Source organism: Symphalangus syndactylus, chromosome 2 (genome assembly GCF_028878055.3).
Source record: "Symphalangus syndactylus isolate Jambi chromosome 2, NHGRI_mSymSyn1-v2.1_pri, whole genome shotgun sequence".
Taxonomy (NCBI): domain Eukaryota; kingdom Metazoa; phylum Chordata; class Mammalia; order Primates; family Hylobatidae; genus Symphalangus; species Symphalangus syndactylus.
This window is the reverse complement of record NC_072424.2, coordinates 31796735-31815138: the sequence shown is the minus strand read 5'-3', so window position 1 is coordinate 31815138 and position 18404 is coordinate 31796735. Positions and strand designations below refer to the sequence as shown.

General features: G+C 39.5%; 1 protein-coding gene across 9 annotated transcripts in view; it reads right to left on the bottom strand.

Moving 5' to 3' along the window:
• Positions 1–18404, bottom strand: part of SORCS1 (sortilin related VPS10 domain containing receptor 1) — a 608941-nt gene that overhangs the window by 123515 nt on the left and 467022 nt on the right. For all 9 annotated transcript variants that reach the window (XR_010115734.1, XM_055249851.2, XM_055249858.2 and 6 more), the window contains exons 7-9: positions 12826–12944; positions 10139–10228; positions 2834–3013 (exon numbers count right to left, since the gene is read on the bottom strand). Coding sequence is in view for 8 of the 9 variants with exons in the window: in XM_055249851.2 (XP_055105826.2) it covers positions 2834–3013; positions 10139–10228; positions 12826–12944 (389 nt within the window). In the remaining variant the exon portion in view is untranslated. The remainder of the gene's footprint in view (positions 1–2833; positions 3014–10138; positions 10229–12825; positions 12945–18404) is intronic.

Genomic DNA, 18404 nt, shown 5'->3' with positions numbered 1-18404 from the left:
AGGCTCCGTGTCAGCCAATATTCTTTCTATCTAGGTAATCAGCAGATACGGCACTGCCGTTCTGATCACATCAATTTCAATTCAAGTTGCTGTGAACTGTCAGGCTAATAAAACAAAGACTCCTCTTTCCCAGCCCCAGGATGCAGAGCACCTTTACATAATACAGTCACACCACTGCTCAAAATGATGATAATAAGAGCCAGTAGTTTCCCTACAGATAGTCAACTGCAAGAGAGGCACAAAGGGGAAACACACGATTAACAAAGCAATGTTTGGCATGTCCAGAGGTCGCCTTGTTTCCTCTTTTCATTCCATACCTGGTAACGATGTTTGAATTCAGAAAACTAGTCATGAAAATAGCTGCAAATAACAAGACATTGCAAAGTCATTCCTGTTTAAATTTGTTATTTTTTCATCATCAAGGCACCAATTAAAATGGTTTCATTTCTGGCAGGAAACAAAATTTATCCAGAGAATCAATTCCACGTTGATTCAAAAAGAGAGAAGAGGATAATCAGGAAGGGGAAAATGGAACCTGAAAGTCAGAATATGTTTTTGGGAGACTAAGGATAGAAAGAGGGCCAGGAAAGAAAACTGGGGATTAAGCTTGGGCAGTTGCTTTGACTTCATGCCAGTGGATGCTCACAGCAAGAATCCTTCCATTTTAAGTGTTCAGTCAAGGCAAGAAAATGCATGGCATTTCAACAAAACATACTTCAAGTTAAAATGTTTATAATCTATTTACAAATGAAAAGAGAAATATGGTAATTTACACTTGTTTATGAGAAGACAACTACTTGGTATAGGCCATAATCCCAGCACTTTGGGAGGCCGAGGTGGGCGGATCACAAGGTCAGGAGTTCGAGATCAGCCTGGCCAATATGGTGAAACCCCGTCTCTACTAAAAGTACAGAAATTACCTGGGCATGGTGGTGGGAGTCCCAGCTACTCGGGAGGCTGAGGCAGGACAATAGTTTGAACCCAGGAGGCGGAAGTTGCAGTGAACCGAGATCGTGCCACTGCACTCCAGCCTGGGTGACAGAGTGAGACTCCATCTCAAAATAAAAAAAAAAAAAAAGACAACTACTTGGTATAAAGAATGTCATATGGCTGCACTAATTGCAATATGGGAAGATGTAGGAATCCAAAATAATATAAATGTTTTGGGCATTTAAACAATGCGGGTAGATGTTAAGGCTATGTAGTGGTGCTTGAACACACTGGAACATAATATTAATGATGCTATCGATGATTTGTTGAGCATTATTGTATTTTAAGCCCTGTGCTCCGTGCTTTGAAAGGATTAACTCATTTAATCCTCAGAAAAATCACATCTAGTAGGTATCATGTTTATCTTCATATTTTAAGCAAGGAAACTGTGGCTCAGAAATTACTGGATTTGTCTCAAGGAATACATAGAAGTGGCATCGCTAGGATTTAAGCACAGGCAACCTAAATCCAAAATCTGTACTCTAAATTAAATTTTATTCAACACGAAGTTGAAACTAAATCATCACAACATGTAAATTTCTTCTAGAATACAGTTTGAGGCTGTCGTATATGATACTGTATTTATCTGAAACATGGGCAGGAGAAGAAGTGGAAAAACTTAGGAAAGTATGAAAAAGTTTGCAGTGCATTTTTCTAAACATATACACATAAACTAGACCCTATGCTAGTCTGCCATAATTTCTATTACAAATACCTGGGCTCTAAATTTGGCATACAGTTTACTAATACGCTTTTATACATACATAGAAGTTTAGATACTAGAAGAAAATCACTAAGAACCTCTGAGGGAGAAGGAAGACAGAACACATTGAAAGGAATTATAATGATAGGTTAAAATTTCTTAAGTGAACTTAGTTTCTTTCATACTGGATATACCCTTACTTCTTAGACAAACAACCTCTTGACTCACTGCACTTATTCTCAACTAAATGACAGTGTCATTATGACTGTACATATCTGAATCCATTTTAGATTTTTTTCAGATAGAATATAGGTATATTGTTGCACTTCCCAAATTCTGAATGTTTTCAAATGGCTTATTATAACCTATTATAAATCTTTCCTAGCTCATGATAAGACTGACGAATGGCTAAAATCCATCCCAAAGCAGCAGTTTTCTTTTTAGCTAACTGTGCCTTCAATGGCAATTAAAGCATTGGTATTTATCATGAAAGCCAACCAATCCAACATACATGATTTTCTTTTGAATCTTGGCCATTCTGAGAAACAAAGACTCTGCGAAGCTCTGTTCTTGTTGCTGTAGTTGTTTATTTTATTTTTCTGGATTTAGGAGACAAGCACCTGTTAATCTTATCTCATTCTCTGGCCCTGTGAGAAAAAGGCCATTAGCCAAGGGAGCTTATTTAACCAGAAAGGTCTTCAAGTCCAAATGGAGTAACTTCTGACTGGATGCAGGAGACCTTATCCCCTTCATTCTTTCTTCTGAGAGACAAGGGAGTGCCATCCACCATCCCTTTACTCACAGCCCTGTCTGCCTTTCAGAACTATGTCCAAACATCACATGCAGACCACTCTCATCAAACCCTGTAACTGACTGCCTCCCCAGACATTCCACAAGTCTGCTAAGCCTTCATGTCCTATGGAGTTTGTCAAAAATTAATCCCTCCCAGAATCCCCCAGAGATCTTCTGTGGATTGCAAATTAACTAATAAAAATGTTCGGCAAATCTCTCCATCTCCCAAGAGAAATAAGGCCACATAAGGAACTGTATTAAAATGACCAGGAAAAGAGTCCATGTGGGGCTTCCATCCGCCAGTTGGGCACTGTTGTGGTTTAGGACCACATATGCCTCGTGACATACCTCATAGAGGTCGATCATGATGTTGCCTTCAGGGCCTCTGCTGCTCTGGACATTCTCCAAGGCCAGGGTGAAGTACACACCACGTGTGTCTGAGATGTAGAGGTTGTACGTGTCATTCTGGTTCCATTCTTGGACCGCTGCGAACACCTGATTCTCATCAGTGCTGATAACATGCATGTCCTGTGAAAAGACACAAGGTCGTGAAGAGGGAAAAAGAGTTTTATACATTAACCTGGCAGGCATCCAAAGAGTGTGGAATCAAATGAGGAACACCAGAATGAGCACTTTAATGGAAGATAGCTTCCTTTTGCATATTTGAGAAATAATAATTAGTTAAGCATTAATCATATGTTTCCTTTGTCACTTGTGGAGTTAGGCAATAAGGTCATGAGAAAATAGGATGGAGGGATGTTTGATAGATCAGTTTTAATTGCCTCATTACATAATTTGAAAAACACTTTCTTAAATATGTATGATTTGGAGAATCAAGCATCCTGATATTTTTGCCAAGCACAAATATGATACTTGCTCAGAAGGCCTATATGGGGTAGATATGAGGAAAAGCTGGAGGAACAGAGAGAAAATAGACAAACCCTGCATCTCTCAGCGTGGCTCATGGACCAGCAGCAAGGACATCACCTGGAAGCTTATTAAACATATAGAACCTTGGGCCTCACCTGGTGAATCGAAATCTGCATTTAATAAGATTGCTCAATAATTACCATGCATATTAAAGTTTGAAAAGCACTGCCCGAATTCAGCAACGCCCAGCCAGTCTCCTCTACCCTCAGCCCTAAGAAAACCTTCACTAGAGAAACCCAAAGTACTAATCCTCACGTTAGTGTGTTCAAAGACTTAGCTGCTTATCAAAATCTAAACGGAGAGGTTCTGCAGGAATCCTCCAGTGAAAAAGGGTAAAAGATAGTCTGCATAACTGATGACGTTTTCAGAGCCTGGTTGTCCTGGAAGATAGAATTAAAGCAAAGGTAGCATGGAGGCAGTGAGCAAATGGCCCCGGGGTGGGAATTTCAAATTCTTTTTCCCCCATTCATAACTCTAGAGAAGTACAATGGAAGCTACCACAGTCCAAAGCTTGCTGACTCAGACTAAGGCCTGCTTTCTTCTTTAGGGGATGTCTGTTCATATGTTCTTGCCTGCATTTTACTCTTTGCCCAAGATAGTAGACATAAAACAACTTCCAAAGTAAAAAATTAAAGCTAAGTAACCAAAACAAACAAATAAAAACAAAGATTGCATATAACCACAAAGGTAGAAGAACAACATAGAACAATTCTTGTTTTTGGCATCACTTAGTACTCTAATCTTTCCAGATGCACCATACTCTATTTTAGGAGATCTGACAATCTTCCTGTTAACAATTCCAGTGCGGGGAAATTCTACCTAACTACTAACCTAAATTTCTCATTGTCATATATGCCCATGTTCTCAATCAAGCAGCATTTCAGCTCTGACTCTGCTCTAGATGTGTAGGAACAAGACTCCCTATCCTCTTTAAACTCATGATCCCAGAGGGAGAAGTCCATATCCAAAGGGCGTTATATTCCTCACCTCTACTCAGGCACCATATGACATACTCAAGTTTGGTAACATTTTTGTAGAAAGAACCCCAAGTGGATAGGTCAAAAAATGAATCCTGCCCATTAATTTAATGAGTGCTTCTATCCGTTGAATGTCTATTTACGTTTCTCCTGGTAATTATTGCTCTCTTTAGGTATCTGCAGGGGGACTGGTTCCACAATTGTTCTCAGATACCAAAATCCACAGAAGCTCAAGTTCCTTATATAAAGTGGCATAATATTTGCATGTAACCTATGCATATCCTCCTGTACACTTTAAATCATCTCTGGATTACTTATAATACCTAATACAATGTAAAGGCTATGTAAATAGTTGTATCATTTATTTAATTTGTATTACTTTGTATTTTTTTAATATTTTCAATCTGATGCAGAACCTGAGGAGACACAGGTCCAACTGTATGATTGATGTTTTTTGAAAAACAGCCTCATCCCTCTCAGATATATTTCTATATTAAATCTAAATTTTTTCTACTTTATTCTATCAGCAGCACAAGAAATGAGCTTTTAGAACTGGCATTCAGAATATTCCATTTCTCTGACAACAGCAACTGAATAGGTGATGGGCAGGTGGCCCACATAAAGTCAATATGACATGTTCCTAGAATGACTGCAGAGTTATTAGGGAGAGACAAAATTAGTATCTCACTATTGGTTTGTAAGCAGTAAGAATAAAAAAGAAAATTCCAGATATGCTGGAGACATATCTTAGAGGTAAAGGATGAAACTAATCCTGATGAAAACAGGGTCAGCGGATGGAGAGAGATGACCCAATCCTGTGACATTTTTTGGTCCCTAAATGTGGACCTTTAAGAAGCCCATCCCACTGCCAGACTTTTCAGTTAAAGAAGACAGTCTAGCAAAGTGGCTGAAGCATGGACTTCGGAGTAAAACTACTTGAGCTCAAATCTTGGCTCTATAACTTAGCCATGTGAATGAAACTCTGTGTCTTATAATTTCAAACTGCAAAACAGAGACAAGGATAGTAGGTCCCCCATGGAGTGGTGAGGATGAAATCAGTTAATCAGTGTTAAGCACTCCTAATAGGGCCTGGCACTTAGCATATGCTCTAGGTATGTTAGCTACTCTCAGTTAAGTGAGCCCTTACATCCCTTTTGTTGATTAATCCAGGTTCATTTGACCTTTCTGTTTATCGCAAATACTCAAGTCCTAACTATATACACGACAAGAAGTGGTTCACCCAAGTGTTTTTGTTGTTATTGTTTAAAATAAAATTTAAAATTCTTTGAACCAGGAGAAGCTATATCCAAGTGTTTGGTTTCTTTCTAATGGAGAGACTTGTCTGTGGAAATTAGCTCCAGAGCTGTTCCTGCATTGACAACCAAACTTCCCATGGCTCCCCATCCTATAGGGCAAAGACCTAAATCCTTACTTTGGCCTTGAGAAGCATCAAACAACTACTCCCAATTCACCTTCCCTTCTTTGTCAGTAAGATGCAGCATAATCCCTGAAGCCAAGTTAAAATATCTCAACAATAATCTGACCCCCGCATAGCTAATTCCCACTTCTGTGATTTACAGTGAATTTCTGCACTGGTGAACCTCTGAGTTTCTCACAATAGACATTTGATTAAATAATCCTAGGCTGGAAGACTAAAGTGCATCACCTATACCGGCCACTTCTCCCAAGACTTTATTTTGTAGATTTGGATAAGAAAACACAGTTGTATCAAATATTGTGGTCTAGGTCACTTAGAGAAGTAGTCACACAATGATAACAGATTAAAATGGCCATCTCTAGATATGAGCTGGGTTCCAATCCTTCCTTTGTTTCATATAATTATGTTGAACAGCCATTTTCAAATGATATTGGTCTTAAATATTTTAATTGAAAAGTTTAAAATATTTATATATCATCTTTCTTTTTTCTCCTTCCTTAAATCCTGTTTCTATTGGGAGAAATGTGCTTTTTCTCCCAATGTGGCACTTTATGTTGAATGCTTTAACCGAATCACAGAATCTGAGAGCAAGGCGTGATCTTACAGATTTTGTATTGAAGCATTTTCTAAAGTCTGCTCTGTAGGACAGCAATGTTGTTAGGATTTTAGTAGACTTGAAAAGGAGGAAGGGATCCTTTGGTAAAACATATTAAGTAACGGTGAATTAAAGAGCTTTCTTGCTCATTGGATGTTCTAAACCTTCAACATACCCGTGAGCTACTGTTACTCTCTAGGCAAGAAACACAGAATGAAGTTTATTCCTTTTTTCAGACATATTTGACCACACAACCAAATTCTCAGGAAGGATTACTAAGGACATTTTATTCTAAGTAACATATATGAGAAAATATTGTTGTGAATCTGAGCTCCTTATTTAAAAAAAAAAAATAAAGAAAAGAGACATTGACAAACCAGCCAAAGGTTTCAAAGCAAGTTAGTGACAGATCTGGGTCCCTAATCCAGGTCTCCTGCTGCTAATCAAGCAGCCTTCATATCACCTGCATCCTGGTCCACATCGATCTTCCACCACGGAGACAACTAGATCCATACTACTAATAATATTACCTTGCTTTTATAGAGTATCCATCCTCCAAAATGCTCAAAGCACTTTCGTATGTATTGCCTCATTTGTCTCACTTGAGTAGCTCTGAATGGGTTCCCAGCAAGTTAAAGGAAGGAAAACTCACTACATTTCCCTGTCTGGAGGGCCACATGCTCTTAATGGCAATGGCAATATTAAAATCTCCCTACCCACTGTCATTCTTTACTATTATATTATTAAATATTTTTTTGAGCACAGCTCAGGGTGACTATGATCTTTCAGGAGCTGATACAATGGTAGTGGGTGATTAAAGAAAATTGCGCATAAATGTACTGGTTTGTCTCGATTCCTTTGGTCGGCATGAAGCTTTGCTCATTTCCAGTTGCACCAGCCCTGACAGGCCATGAAATATACGCACCTTTGTCGCAGATCATTCCACCCAAGCTGGGGTTTCTTTTTGAAGGTATAATGGGATTGTAATAAAGAATCTCATTGCCTTAAATAATAAACACCCACCTGGACCAAATAATACATTCATTTGCTGTATTAGCCCCTATTTTTTCTAGGAACAAGCTAAATTAATCACTGAGTTCTACCCTCAGAACCCAGATAAGACTGAGTAATGGAACGTGCTCTTCTGGGAGAACAGGAGGAAAAAGACAGATGCAAATTTGGGTTCAAAGTAAAACTTTTTCCTTCCATATTGGCTAGATGCCACTGGGGGCAACTGTCAGCAGTGATCTATCTGTGTGATGGCTATGAACAAGCAATGCAAAGTATCTGTTTCCCAAACCTCCAGCAATGAGTATACAAACGTTTCTTTGATTTTAAACTATGATTTCTGGGGCTCCTTAAGTCAATGGGATTTTCTTCTTAATGCCCCTGACAGTATATGGAATTTTCATGGGTGGTGATGCTATGTTTTAATAACAGAAGCTATTAATTTACCTTCAAGGTAAGTAAGTATAATATAAAAAAATACTACCTTGAGAGTCAGGAGACTTAAGTTCTAGCCTCAATTATGCTACAAATAGCATTTGATTTCAACCAAAACTTATGTCACTTAAAGAGTTTATTCCCGGCCGGGCATGGTGGTTCACGCCTGTAATCCCACCACTTTGGGAGGCTGAGGCAGGCGGATCATGAGGTCAGGTGCTCAAGACCAGCCTGACCAATATGGTGAAACCCTGTCTCTACTAAAAACACAAAAATTAGCCAGGCTTGGTGGCACGTGCCTGTAGTCCCAGCTACTCGGGAGGCTGAGGCAGGAGAATCGCTTGAACCTGGGAGGCGGAGGTTGCAGTGAGCCAAGATTGTGCCACTGCACTCCAGCCTGGGTGACAGAGCGAGATTCTGTCTCAAAAACAAAACAAAACAAAACAAAAACAAAAACAAAAAACAGTTTATTCCCAAGAGTGCGCATAAGATGAGGATATGGTCTCCATTTCCACATCCCTCTTGAACAACAGCAGCATGTCATTGCATTGAAGATAATTCTTTTTTTAAGGTGCAAATCCTGCAAGTCAACTACTTCATTTATGAGTCAATCAAAGAAACAACAATTTATTTCAATGTTAAAGAGGAAAAAAAAAACAAAACAAAACCCGGCTCTGTTGTATTTATTGAGTTTACATGTTCATTTCTCTGACAGACCTTTCTAAGAGATTATCAGAGGCAATTTGAACAACACTCAGTTTTCCTTTTACACAGTGATGTCATCCAATTCTTATCTAAGGCACAATTTAAATGTTGTAAATTCTTGTCTTATTGGAAAAAAAAAAAAAAAAAAAAAAACTTAAGCCAAATCAAGAACAACAAGAACTTAAATGTATCCAGACACAGACATACATACAGTTCTGGATAATTACCACAGTCATTAATCTCTCAGCAGCTGAAAATAACAACTATGAACATAGCTATAGTTCCTTCGAGTTAACAGTGCAACTCAGTGTGTTACTACCTCTAATGGGCTGAGGCTCACAGCCCACCTTTCACTATGTTAGGGTGAGGGAAGCGTGGTAGCCAAGAAAGAGAATTCATCCTGGAGAAACCAGAACAATCTGTTAACACTGGCCCTCCCGGGAGAGGAGGCCTGCTGTGCCCTTGTGTTATGTCTATTATATAACTTCCTGGGCAGCTATCTGGTGTTGGTTCAAGACAACATACGACAAAGTCACGGATGAAAATATAAGAGAAAGAGGCATGGAAACTCAAAAAAAAAAAAAAAGTTATGTATGTTCTTTGTGCAATCCAAAGGCTTCAAAGTTGAGCTATAACTCTATTTAAACCTGCAGAGTCCCTTTCCTATAGCCACATACATCTCCCTTACTCTAAGATTAAGGCACAATACATTTACAGTCACTTCAAATACATCATGATGGCAGCAAGATCGCAAATACACAGCTGTGAGCTCCCGAGACAGTTTGACCTCCACTAGGTGGCGCTCCATATTAACGCAGTTCTTCAGCACTTCTGGAAGGACAGCCTGGGGATGTCAACAGCTGAGGGTCTTTAACTTTTTTGTTTGCCTCTTTTTTCCAAAGGGTACACCTTTGGGGAAGTCTAAAAAATTAGCTGCGCCTCAGAACTCTAAAGACAACCAGTCTCATAAGTTTACAGGGCGCTGACTGGCTGAGAGAGAAAGCAAAGGCTGGTGCCACGTCACGGCATCACCGCTCAGTAAACAACTGATAATCAAATGGGACAGAAATGGATCGCAGCTGTTGCACTGATACATAACACATCCGAAAAATATTTTCTGTCTTGTTAGAAAACAAATACATATGGCTTGAAAATCTTTACTATTGAAAAGCAAATCAATTATTAAAATTCATATGAATGTTCCTATAGCAACAATCTCAGAGACAGAGAAGAAAGAAAGAAAGAAAGAAAGAGAAAAAGAGAAAGTAAGATGAAAGAAAGAAAGAAAAAGAGAAAGTAAGATGAAGGAGAAAGAGAAAGAAAGAAAGAAGGAAAGAAAGGAAGAGAAAGAGAGAGAGAAAGGAAGGGAGGGAGGGAGGAAACAAGAGGAGGGTAGTAAGACTGACCAAAGAGACAGTAAGGCAGAGCAAACTTGGGAAACAGAGATGAGAGACGTAAAGAAAACATGACTATGAGAAGCTGAAAGAGTCCTTGGGAAAGGGATGGAGGCTGGCTTCTGTGAATGAGAGTCAAGAGTGAAATGAAGAAAGTGATTTAGGCCATACCTTGGGCAAAGCATATTTCGGAAGCTTCATTTGGGCAAACGCATTCCTTCGGTAGGACACGTAGTAATGTGGCCGCCCTCCCGATGTCAGCTGGATCATAAAAACAAGATTGTAAGAAGCTCAAGCTACTATAACAGGCACAGGTCACAGAACAGCCACCTGAATGGAAGGAGGTAGCTTCCAACACAACAAATGGCATTAATGTCTATTGCGGACAAGTGTAAAGAATTGGCATTCAGTTCAAACACAACTTATAAAGAGTACGTGAGCTGGTCAGAGGCCCAAACTGAACCTACTGGACAAAAATACAATTCTTAAATTTGCACTGTGGCTCAGATGCCAGAAAAAATTTTGAGTTATTTTTTTCAAATGATACTAACCTTGGGGTATGTTGGCTGATTGCCATCACCAGCCCAGGTCTCTAGACCCAAGTCTATGACCCTACAAATAGGTCCCTGTGCCATATCAGAATGAAATGGCCCAAGTCAAACAGTGGCAGAGCTGGAGGCTCACATCTCTGGGCACTGAATTCCAGTTTGATGGTGTTACACTGATGATTATGGGCACATGGCACAGACAGGAGTGCTGGCATATTAGACAGAAAACCAGGATAGGATTGGGATTGGTGTCCAAATTCAATCTAGGTCTCTTCTATTTAATTTAGTTTTTTTTTTTTTTTTCGAGATGAAGTTTCACTGCTGTTACCCAGGCTAGAGTGCAATGGCACCATCTCGGCTCACTGCAACCTCCTCTTCCCAGGTTCAAGTGATTCTCCTGCCTCAGCCTCCCGAGTATCTGAGATTACAAGCCCTTGCCACCACACCTGGCTATGTTTTGTATTCTTTTAGTAGAGATGGGGGGGTTTCACCATGTTGCCCAAGCTGGTCTCGAACTCCTGACCTCAGGTGATCCGCCTGCCTCGGCCTCCCAAAGTGCTGGGATTACAGGCATGAGCCACTGTGCCCAGCCTTTCAAAAAATTTTTTAAAGCTAAATCTCACTCTATTGCCCAAGGCTAGAGTGCACTGGGACAATCATAGCTCACTGCACCCTTCAAGTCCTGGGCTCAAGCGATCCTCCCCAGGAGCTGAGACTATAAGCAGGTGCCACCACAGCCAGTTCCCCCAAAGTCTTGTCCAAAGCATGCAGCCCAATGAATCCTGGTGGGTGTGAGAGAGCGCAGGAAGGTACAGAGGGCAGGTAGAGAGGGCAGGTGTGGTCTCCAGCCAGCATATGAGCAACCTGCAGGTACAGTGTCAAGGGCACCACCACCAGTCTCTCTCACTCTCTCCTTCACAGCCACTCTTAACCCCTCTAAATGCCTGGAGTTTCAATGACAGCTGGAGTTTGCATACTCAGAATGTCAATAAATGTGCGAGTTCATCACATTAGGAATGTGACTTGGAAAGATCATCTTCACCGTCATGTGGCCAGATCACCTCTTAGGTCTAGTGAGGGGTTACAGGATGTTCATGGTGGCATGGGTAAAGACTGTATGAAATTCCAAATGCAGACTTGATTCTCATTTGTAAGTCATAGATGTGGATCACAAACTGTTATTAGAAACCAGAAAAGGTTCCTGGGAGCAGCACTGATACAGAAATGAATTATTATAGACAGAACCAATACGTGTAACTATTCGAACGTCCCTTGACAACTTGATGCTGAAATTGTCAGAGTATTAATTACTAATTTCCCTGAAGAATAAAGAAATGGTGTGTGTGTGTGTGTGTGTTTGTGTGTGTGTGTGTGATCATATGTGAAACATTTTAAAAGTACACAGGCTGGTGGGCATTTAAACAAATTGCATCCTCAAAGCATGTAATTAAATATTCTAAATCACAATTTCTTGTCGAAATACATGTAATACTGTCTAGAATGGGTCTTCATATATGTATACTTTTATATATACGTATAAGCTATTTAGTAATTGTACCTTTGTCATTTTTAACATGGAAGGCGGTAACTGGGTTTTTAAATGCATTGTCCAAACAGGCTTACATTTTTCCTTGAATGCTGAAAAGCAGCGCAGCCTATTTGCTTCTTGTCTCTACTGACAACTCAGGAAACGTCAGCTTCTTAAACTGTTCTCCACTCTCTCGGGGGTGAAAAACCTGGCTGAATACATCTGCTCTGAAGCGTCTTTATTCTAATCACAGTTGGTGCATGACAATAAAAACTGATTACTCTCCCCCTGGCCTCTGCCTCCCACTATCTCCAGCCACCCCACAGCTTCCCTTCCCATTCCTGCTTCTCCACTTTTAAGGTGGGTATTGGGGAGGGGGCTGATTGGCTGACCCTTTCCCACATAGAAAGAGACCGACATATTTGTTCAGTCCCTTTGATAACTGGAAGCTTCTTTGGAATGCAGGTGTGGGGGACAGATCATATTGGGTATCATCCTAGAGACAATCTCACTACTCCATGCGACGCCTTCATGACCCCATGTTGATAAGACCCTCCGGACACAGCCCAAAGAAACTCATGACTATTCTGTTAGTATAGAAGATTCCACACTCAGTAATTATCCTTTTGTTGAAAAGATAGTGATTTTCCCCTCTCTCCCTACCTCCTTCCCTCCCTGCCATCCTCTCTTATTGACTCTTAATGGAGTGTAAAGCAGGCAAAAGGGACAGAAACAAGGAAAAGAAAAGTTTGAGACAATCAACAGAAGTGGATTTTTTATACCTGAACAAACACATAATGATCCTGAACAATCAAAGAGTCTGGGTCAATGTAGCCTGGAAAAGGTTGATTCCTGTTGGCCTCTGTACAGTTCTGCATTCGGCAAGTTAGATAATGTGAATCTGAAAAAAAAAAAAAAAAAAAACATGGGATTGAGGGGGATATAAGACAGAGCTTTAGAGTCAGGGTGGACGTTTGCTATTTCCCTTACCATTTCCAATTCTTTTTTTTTTTTTTTTTTTTTTTTTTTTTTTTTTTGAGACAGAGTCTGGCTCTGTTGCCCAGGCTGGAGTGCAGTGGTGTGATTTCAGCTCACTGCAAGCTCTGCCTCCTGGGTTCACACCATTCTCCTGCCTCAGCCTCCTGAGTAGCTGTAACTACAGGCACCTGCCACCATGACTGACTAATATTTTGTATTTTTAGTAGAAACGGGGTTTCACCGCGTTAGCCAGGATGGTCTCGATTTCCTGACCTCGTGATCCGACTGCCTCAGCCTCCCAAAGTGCTGGGATTACAGGCGTGAGCCACCGCGCCTGGCCACAATTTCCAGTTCTTTAAACAAGCCTCACAAACTTTGTTAAATCCGTTTTTGTTATTGTTATTATTATTTAAATTATTATCATTATTATTTTACTTACTTGCTCCGAATACCACCTACATCATCTCCTGGTGCTTCCAACAAGTCTTCATATCCTAGAATACTAAATTATTGCTAATTATTTTTTCCCTCCCAAACCCAAATGAAAATATTTTCAAAAACTGGCAATAATACTTGTGATTTCATGGTCAATTTTTTCTCATTAGGTTTCACCTTCACACTTTGATCTCTGACAAAGAGGAAAACACACATACAACTAATGATTCATCATCTAATGATAAAAATGATGTGGTTATAAGATTCTAGGTTAAGTAAGATAAGGGTTTTTCTTCCATAATTCATTAGAAGTAAAACTGAGCCGGGCGCTGTGGCTCACGCCTATAATCCCAGCACTTTGGGAGGCCAAAGCAGGTGGATCACAAGGTCTGGAGTTCACAACCAGCCTGGCCAAGATGATGAAACCCCATCTCTACCAAAAATACAAAAATGAGCTGGGCGCAGTGGCAGGCACCTGTAATCCCAGCTACTCAGGAGGCTGAGGCAACAGAATCGCTTGAACCCAGCGGGCGGAGGTTGCAGTGGGCCAAGATCACGCCACTGCACTCCACCCTGGCTGACAGAAAAAAAAAAAAAAAAAAGCAAAACCGAATTGGGAGGAGTTCCTTGAGTCAAGACTTTGCTTTTATTTTACAATTGAATCAATTGAGACCCTGGATCTCACCTGGAGATAAATACAATATCAGTAATGACAACTCTTACATCAGTTTGGTCTCTATTGCTGGAAATATATTTTATCAGGGAGGCTATTCCAGTTTTTTGAGCACACTATCCTGGCCTCTATCTAATCAGATTATGTTACTCCCTTACTTAAAACCCCTTTTGCCTCATTGCATTGAGAATAAATTCAAACTCTCCACCACCCACCACGCCAACCCTCCAACCTCCCCCACTTCTCAACCATGCTAATCTCTTCTACTCTCTCTGTGATTCTTCTAATCCACCCTACTTTATGTTCAGGAAGTTAGCCAAACTTTCTACCATTTTAAAGACTCTTCATTTGTATTCCCTCTGCCTAAAATGCTTCTCCCCAGGCTGTTCTCAAAGCAGGTTCTAGATTTCAGCTAGCTCACTGTTACATCTGAGGATCTTCCATGATTGTTCTTCATCACACACCATCCTATTAATTCTATGGAATTTATCACAATATAAAATTACCTTGTTATTTCTTTCTTACTCAGCCCTGCTCTCATTAGAATGTAATCTCCATAAAGACAAATGCCTTTTTTGTTTGTGTTGCTGTTGCTGTTATTCACTGTTGTGTCCACCAGATCCTGATACTGTTCCTGGCACATAGTAGGCAATAAATGAGTATTTGTTGGACCATGCCACTTATTGAAATATATCCCTTTGAGTATAAAAAATGAGTTATTTTACTTGTTTTTGATGCTTAATGAGTAGGTGGGTTTGATTTTAAGATATCAGAGACTTATGCAGAAATCCATTTTTCCAAATGAAAATATCAGAAGATGATTATTTACAGGAAATTGAGGTGGGGAATAGTATGTATAGATAGATTAGATATAAGGATTCACTAAAGATTTCTCTTAAGAAAACTAGGAAGGCAGAATTGTCCAGGACCACCTTTACTTAAGGAACTAATGTGTACCTGTATTCTGCAAAGAGTGCCACCAGGGGGCGGCGTGCACTCTTGCTCCCTCTGACCAATGACTGATGGAGTTTCTGATAAACTCTCAGTAGACAATGGTGGAGAGCCTTACACACCATCTTCCTTCACCCTGCGGCCATTTCCAAAGATGGGGATAGCTCTCAAGTGCTTTAACCTGTCTAGTCCTGGTGAAGCCACCTCCAAAATTAAATTAGAGTCCTCTATTCTTCCTTCCTTATCTCCTTTTTCAGGCATTCCTGTAATTTCATGTTAGAGCAGAACACAGGATCTTTTTCCTTAAAGACAGTTTCTGGGACTCATCCCTTCCCAGAATGATCCTCCCTCTAGCACACAAAATTTTTACCTCACAATTTTACACTCCACCAGACTGTTTTACAGATTTTAAGTGACTTCTGTTTTCTAAAATGTAGCTTGGGGGTCATAGAAACAATGGAGATTTATGACGATAAGAACTGGGCTTGAATTCTGGTGTGGTTTACTTATTAGCTGTGTAGTTCATAGGAAATCCTTTCATCTTCCTGAGTCTTGCTGTTACTGCAATGCTAATCAATGTTCGGTCTTGGTTTTTCTGTTCATGGTACAGAAAGCGAATCACTGAGACAGTGAATGTTGCTAAGGAAGAAGACTTCAATCAGGTGCCACAGCTGAGGAAATGGAAGATTAGTCTCAAATCTATCTCCCTGACAAACTAAAATTAGTTTATATAACAGGGAGGAAATGTAACCATGTGTGGGAAAATAGGAATTAGGGGGTGTAAGGAAGAAGAGCTGATCAACAGGAAGCAAGTTGTCAGTTAGGCAATCAGGATGGGTGAGGGGTCTGGTGTCTCATTGTCTAGATGCAGTGATCTGGTAAGCTTAAGTTTGTTGATGATACCTGGGAGGGCTGATGGTTGGTTTCCTGAGAAAGGAACTCGGATAAGAACTCGGATAAAACAAATGTAACTTTCTCAAGTTTGAAGACTGGGAAGATCAATTTCTGTGTTTATTCAAAAGAAAGCATAAACATCATGTTCTATGGGACAACTGGGCCAATTTCACTGCCTCCTTCATCTATTAAAGGAGGATGCCAATATCAACTATCTTGTACTTTAGCTGTAAGAATTAATTAAAATAACATATATGCTAAATGTTTTGAAACTCAAACTCATACAAATGTTAGTTGTTATGATTAAGAATGATAATATTTCTGTTTTCTGTTTTGCTGCCTTTCATAATGATGAGAAGTTTTGGGAACACACTTAAAAAGACTAGTTAAGCCAAGTTTAAATACTCCAGTTATATTTCTGAATCAGGTTCTTTGGTGAGCTGCTGAACACCCATTCTTCTCTGCCTTTTTGCTGAAAAATCCAGTATTGGATCTGTCAGTTCATCTCTTCTCCATGTGATTCAGAAGTTCCCATATGTAAGGATGAATGTTGTCACTCTAAACCCACTTAAGCCTTCCTTCTCCACTTGCCATTGGTTGTTTTAGAAGAGGGCATTTAAACCTAGTACTGGTACATGAGAAGTGAGGAGAGAGCTTTTAAGGGGAATCTGAGAGATATCAGGAGATACAGCAGAAGATCTTCTGCCTCTGTAAACACTCTGTCTCAATGTGAATGGCTCTAGGCTTCTGGTTGCCCAAAGGAGCCAGTCTTACAGTCAAGCTTATATAATGAGTATGACAACTAGATGGAAAGTACCCATTCCCTAATGACATCATTGAGCTGTTGATGGTACTGAGCCTCAAGCTGCCCAACCTCTGTGCTTCTTGTTATGTGAGATAATGAACAAAAACAATGGCTAAACACAATGAGAACTTGATTAGGTCTTGACCTTCAAATTACAAATACAATTTCTAACTAGAATTTTTAAGACTGACACCTAATGAGGACTTGATGCATACACAATTCTTGTTTTGTTTGTATTAGTATCTGATGGCTCTTTTCTTTTCCTTAAGACCTAAGTCTCCTCTTCAGAGGTCTCTGTACAAACGTAAGATGGAAAATAGTAACATACCCTTTTCATGTTTCTAACTCATCTATATAGAAATTATTAATCTAAGGAATTTAGGGAGAAAACAAAGATGGAATTTAACATTTGTTGATCATCTGTGAGCCAGGCAGTCTGAAGCATGTTCACATAGCTATAGCACATTTAATCTTCACAACACTACAGAGTATACCAACTGATTTTGCAGATAAAGAGAATGAAGCTAAAAAATAGTGATTTGTAGAAATGGCAGTATGTGGTTGCAATGTGGTCAGGCTGACTCCAACTTTGATTTATTTCTACGATACTATGTTGCATGAAAAATCCCAGTGAGTTTGGGGCCAATTTTTGTTAAGTATATTTTGGCTTCTATCTAATGTTCAAACAGATACCCCAAGATACAAAATAAGAACACCTTAATATTTTTGTGTGGTAATTTGGCAATATGAATCAAGATACTTAAAAATGCAGGACCAGCCTGACCAACATAGTGAAATCCCATCTCTACTAAAAACACAATAATTAGCCAGGCATGGTGGCACATGCCTATAATCCCAGATACTTGGCTGAGAGTCTGAGGCAACAAAATCACTTGAACTCAGGAGATGGAGATTGCAGTAAGCCGGGATCACGGCACTGCCCTCCAGCCTGACAACAACAGTGAAACTCTGCCTCAACAAAAAAAAAAAAAAAAAAAAAAAAAAAAAAAAAAAAAAAAGATACCCTTTGACCTAGGGTTTATTTCTGAGAATTCTATCCAAGGAAAAAATCAAGGATCAATGCAAAGATTTAACAACCAAGATATTTATCAGTGTTATTTATAATAAAAAATTTTAGAGAAAACATAATGGCCAACAATAGAAAAAGAACTTAATAAACTATGGAAAATTTAGAGTTTGCTATTAAAATCTTGCTTTTATGAGGAAATACTTAATATATTTTATATTATAGAAGTAGGTTACCAATTAGTAATATTATTCCAATGTTAATTTCCTAGCTTTGAAAAATATACCATGGTTACATAAAATGTTAACATTAGAGGAAGCTGGGTATAAAGTACATGTATTCTGTACTATCTTGGGTGACATTTTTGTGTATCTAAAATTATTCCAAAATAAAAGTTTTTAAAAAGTAGGTTACCAAAATATGTGCATTATGGACCTGAGTTTTTTGCAAGTTGTATATATAGATACCTATAAATGTATGTTTGCACAGGAAAAATGAATAAAAGATATGTATGAGATGTCAACAACAGTGGAGAGGCACTAATGTGAAAGAGGTGGCAATCTGTACAACAAATCCCTAGTCCAGCCCCTCTATAGCC